Raw genomic sequence first — 5,557 nt, 5'->3', positions numbered from 1 at the left:
CAAGAGTTTTGCTTTTAATGCATAAAATCCAATAATTCGTACGTAGAGGAGAATATTAGTAACTTCCTCCATTATTATTTGTAAAAATCATACCTTTTTTTTTCAAACATAAGTAGTTTTCATTATTTAAAATTTGTTCAATGATTTTTTAAGATGTCTTAATTTTAATACTTTTGCTAAGAAGAACACTTTAAAAAGATTAGTAAATTTTGATGATGCACTTAATTATTTATTCTATATGTAAAGTTGATTTTTTTATGAGGTGAGGTGTGTTAGTAATGGTTGACATTACCGTAGAAAAAAGGCTCCAAACTGTTATGTTATAAATATATATGAATATTATTTAGCGTACATATAATAGTTCGTGATAAAATTCATTACAATTAAATTCTTCAATATTTTGTTTCCTAATTTATCTTACATTGATCATATTTTTAAAATCTATCCATGCCATTAATACTCTGCTCTTTAGTCAAATAATTTTTCAGTACAAATTCTCTTAGTTAGGTGTGATTTAATATAAAAATAATAACACTAAACATATTATAAATCATAAATCGAGTCTTATAAGAAAAACTATATCACACCAGTTATAATTTGAATGATATAAATAAGAAAGGAAAGAATAACTATTATGCTGTAAAGTTTCACAACTTGTATAAATCTATGATCTCACTTACGCAATATATACTCCCATCCATAGTTTTATTTTAGAGTTTGATATGAAAAATTTATAAAAAAAAATTAACCTACCGTATTTAACAGTCAGAATTCTAGGTAAGAAAGACGCAAAAAGCAAGGTCTGAAACTGCGATTCCAAATTAGTTCGAAAGAAATTGCAATTTCAGAAATTGAAGTCAAAATCATCGTCTGAAAAAGTTTATTTTGAAGTTACGTATGTGTGGTGGTTTGGTGTCACAGTATTTTTCTCCACTGTATTGTATATATGTAGTCACTTTTCAATTATGAAATGAGTAGGGTGGACCTTATCTTAAAATTATTCTATTTCTTTTTTAGTGGTTTTTTCATTTCAAGTAATGCCAGTTTTTATTTAATTAATTACCATGAACGCACATAGCGTCCTTATTTTTAAACTCTAAATGGATTACCTTCTCAAATTTTATGAAATCATGCATATGCATATATATATATATATATATATATATATATATATATATATATATATATATATATATATATATATATATATATATATATATATATATATATATATAATTCTAAATGCAATTATTTAACATTTTATTATTTCAAATCGCGGATATTTTAATTTTGAATAAGTTGTTTTTTAAGTTTAACTTTATATTTATTTTTATTGTACTCTTTTTTTATATATTTATGAAGACATTAGTGGAACAGTCAAATCCTTAAAAGAGTCAACAATTTTCATCAAAATTTAACATAAATAAAATGAAAATTGTTATTTAGAAGGATATTAGACATTTTAGGACAGGATAAATAACCCATTTAAAAGTGACTGAGTCCAAGTATGAGAAAAGAAATAAATAATTTTTGTTTGTAAATATTTAAGTTATATTTTTAACCTGCTTAAGTATTTTTTATTAAAATCTCGCCATTACGAAAAATAGCTAGGTCTTCTGAAAGGATGAATTTTAGACCCAGAGCAAAAACAAACCCTACTTCTTCTATAGTAAGTCTTCTTTTTTTTCTTTTGTTGGAGTTTGATGTAATTGAATATGTGTTAGCTGATATTTTTTTTTTTACTAATTTCATTATTGTTGATTATTTTTCTTCTTTTATACTCAATGTTTGTCTTGTTCTAATTGCAAAACAGAGCCATTGTACTGATTTATATAATTTTAAGTCTCATTGAGAAATTCTTAAATTATATTTGTATTATTTTATAAGTTTAAGTATGATCGATAAATTCTTAAATTATAAACTCAAGAAAATAACCAATTATTTTTACGAATAAGATAAAAGAAAATTGATAATCATAGAATATATGTCCTTAATACTACCCTAATTCAATGGATCAATTGTGAGATCTCTTCATGACATAATCAATTTTTTTTTAATTTTCAAAAAATTAATAAAACTAATTTACATAACGTGAAAATAGATCAAAATAAGAATAAATTTAAAATATGCTATATAATAATTTCTTTTATCTATATTTACGTTAAAAAGTTGAATTAATTATAAGTTATTAGTGTCACATTGAGAGTTTAACATACTAAAATTTTTTCCATAACTCCTATCTCTAATTACTTAGTCAACTAAAGTCAGACTAATCAAAACCTCAAAATATGTGATATTGTGCATTATAAATGTGAGAATCTCTCATATACCTTGTTTCTTAAGTTTCTTTCCTTTTTATAATTTCACTTTATTTTGTTAATTGTAACTTATAATTCCATCTAATTAAGTTACACAAATGAGACAAGAATTATGAATAGAGTTTTCAATCAATCCACATTTTCCCGGAGAATGAGAGTATACGAGGATATTACCTTTAAAATGTTTTTTTTATGGGTGGAGGTTAAATTTTTACTTTGATGAGGTCTTCAAACTCTGAGACCAGGTCAAAATCTATTTTTTCGTTTCACATTAGTTATCGTTAAGTCAAACTAAGGAATTATCTATCAAGTTAATAAGAATTTGACCATGTTAGCAATAAATATATAATAAATATAACAAACTTATTATAGTATCTCAAACTTGTATTTATAAATTTAAAAATAAAATTTAAGTTAGTATTATCCTAATTTCAACTCAATTTTTGTTTAAATTTAATATAATTATTCTTAACATTAATTCCGGTATAATTCGACTTTTTGAAACTATATGGTAATACAACCGTATGGTCTTAAGCTTATTAAAGTGTCTGGTCTTAAGCTGATTTAAGTTTATACACATAATAACATAATAAGCTTAAAGTCACGTGAATTTCTGTAGTTTTGTTGGAAACTTAACATGACATTCTCTGTGCCAGTTTTTGAATTGAAACTGAAATATGTGCATCTAAAAGCTTTTCCCTTATTTTGGAATGGAAAGAGATGCATTGCATAAGGGTTAACAACACCTTTGTCCTTGTCTTAGTCACGCCATAATTATGATTCATATCATGAACTTCAGGTCAAGTGTAACTGCCAAAAATTTATATTCCTTTTGGATCACTTCTTTAGGGATAAAAGAGATGATGTATGGTAATCTCTTTTCTCATTATTCATTCCTATTATCACACATGTGCACACCAAAAAATTAAATTACTTTGCCTTCTGTTTACTTTGTTTTCTCGCAAAATAAATCAACACTTATCTTAAATTTCATTTGCGTCTGGGATTCAACCATACACCATTCCATGTTGGTGAAACTTTTTATCTGATCAACAGTTCTCACATATTGGAATTTGGAGCTTTATAAAAGAGGTGAACCTTTTTTTTTTCTTGTGAAGAAAAGCAGTGCGTGACATTACATTACTAAACAATTAATTTCTTCGGCCACTTGATTATGTTTGTCTGCTGAATTTGATGTTATTAACAAGTTAGTTTTGTTTAAGTGGGTGTCACTGGTGTGGGCAACTTCCTAAACAGTGTTAATCTGTTTTTTTTCCCATCCTTCAAAGTTTGAGACTTGTTTATTTTATTGTGATTTGTTAATTGTTACCTCATAAATTACACACCCAAACTTTTAATATAGTGAAAAAAAGTGCAGATTGTGGGTTTAAAGTGCAACCAAGCAACGCATGTTCACAGATTATGCTTTCTTATGAATTTATAAACAGAAAGGCTCAATTATTTGTCAAACCAAAAAACTTGCAAATCAAGTTTCAGAAAATATAATATCTCAAAGTATATATGGTTAGTCCCACACATGCTTTTACTATATTTATAATTTGAGTGAAGCTTCAATTATTCCTCCTTTATAATTTTAATGCAATCTTTAAGAAGTGAGAAAATTTACCATACTTTTAAAACCCAATACATATTTTTATATGACATTTTGTGAATAAAATATCTTTTTGTCTTTTAACCAGTGGGCTTGCCCCACTTTTGCCTCCACAACAGAGGATTTTCATCCATAAATACCCTTGTTGGTAGCGTGTGTCCTCCACACTCTCTCCACACACCATCTTCCTTTTCTTATTATTATTCATTATCATCTTCTTCATCATCCTCTGTTTATTATTTTTTTCTTCAGTTGGCTCAAGCTTTCTCTCCACCATGTCATCAAATCAAACATCCCTGAACCAAGCCAAGCTTCCGAACAATGACCTTGAGCAACATGCAACAACTCTGGAGATCGAAGCCGAGGACACCTTTGACTACTCGAAAAGATCTCAGTGGCTCCGCGCTGCCGTGTTGGGAGCCAACGATGGTTTGGTCTCGACAGCATCACTCATGATGGGTATTGGAGCCGTGAAGCAAGACCTGAAGGTCATGATCCTATCAGGGTTTGCAGGGTTGGTGGCAGGAGCATGCAGCATGGCCATAGGGGAGTTTGTGTCTGTGTACTCACAGCTTGACATAGAGGTTGCCCAGATGAAGAGAGAAAAAGAAAGGATGTCTGGTAGTGACAGAGAAGGAGTAGTAGAAGATACCAATGAAGAAGAGAAAGAGGGTTTGCCAAATCCTTTGCAGGCTGCAGCAGCATCAGCTTTAGCTTTTTCTGTTGGTGCAATGGTGCCATTGCTTGCAGCCTCCTTTATAAGGGAATATAAGGTGAGGATTGGGGTGGTTGTGGCTGCCGTGACCGTTGCTTTGGTGGTTTTTGGTTGGTTAGGGGCTGTGTTGGGTAAGGCTCCAGTGTTGAGATCTTCTTTGAGGGTCTTGTTTGGGGGTTGGATGGCCATGTTCATCACTTTTGGTCTAACCAAGTTGATTGGTTCAAGTGGACTCTAGAATAGTATCCTATCTTTGTTTTGTATTCATGTTATATGTTATATATAGTTATAACTGTGTTAATTATGCAGTTATGTAGACTCTCTCTTCATTTTTGCTAAAAATGATGAGATGAGACATAGGTTAAAGAAAGTTGTTTTGATTGGTATAACTAGCACAAAAAGAGAGTAAGGTGTTTCAAAGTATTGTAATCTGTACATGGAGTTCTCTTTATTTTGAATGATGATAATTGATAATTATAAAACTTGGAGTTTTCTGTGGGTTGATTTATTATCATATTTGGATTAATCAGTGAGCCATGGTGTGTTACTCTCAAATTACTAAACAATGAAACGTGATTTTTAATTTTCTAAAAAAATTTATGTGCTTTTAGTAGACACTATTTAATGTTGTAATACTGAAAAGTTTAATTAAATTGTATTATACAAGTTATCAAAAATTATATTGAGTTTATAGTAAAGAAAATAGTGATGGCTCACTTCTAACAACAAAAAAGAATTCATAAGGGTTATGGGATTACCAAGAAAGATCCTTCAACATAGGAAAATTCACTGTAAACCATATTATGGGAAACTGATTCTCCATAGCTTGGAGTCATTAAGATGGTTAGGTAGGACAATTCATTCCTAAAGAAGTTAATCCACATTTTTTTTGGATATTATTATATAAATGAT

General features: G+C 29.1%; 1 protein-coding gene across 1 annotated transcript; it reads left to right on the top strand.

The window, feature by feature from the left end:
- Positions 1 to 4,098: 4,098 nt before the first annotated feature.
- LOC108319463 (vacuolar iron transporter homolog 2) lies at positions 4,099 to 5,147 on the top strand. Its single transcript, XM_017550608.2, has one exon. It carries the CDS (start codon positions 4,206 to 4,208, stop codon positions 4,881 to 4,883), a length of 678 nt encoding a protein of 225 aa, XP_017406097.1. The 5' UTR covers positions 4,099 to 4,205; the 3' UTR covers positions 4,884 to 5,147.
- The last annotated feature ends 410 nt before the right edge of the window (positions 5,148 to 5,557 follow it).

The sequence above is a fragment of the Vigna angularis genome, chromosome 8, assembly GCF_016808095.1.
Source record: "Vigna angularis cultivar LongXiaoDou No.4 chromosome 8, ASM1680809v1, whole genome shotgun sequence".
Classification (NCBI taxonomy): Eukaryota; Viridiplantae; Streptophyta; class Magnoliopsida; order Fabales; family Fabaceae; genus Vigna; species Vigna angularis.
Note: the sequence above shows the minus strand (reverse complement) of the source record. Positions and strands in the feature narration are given on the sequence as shown.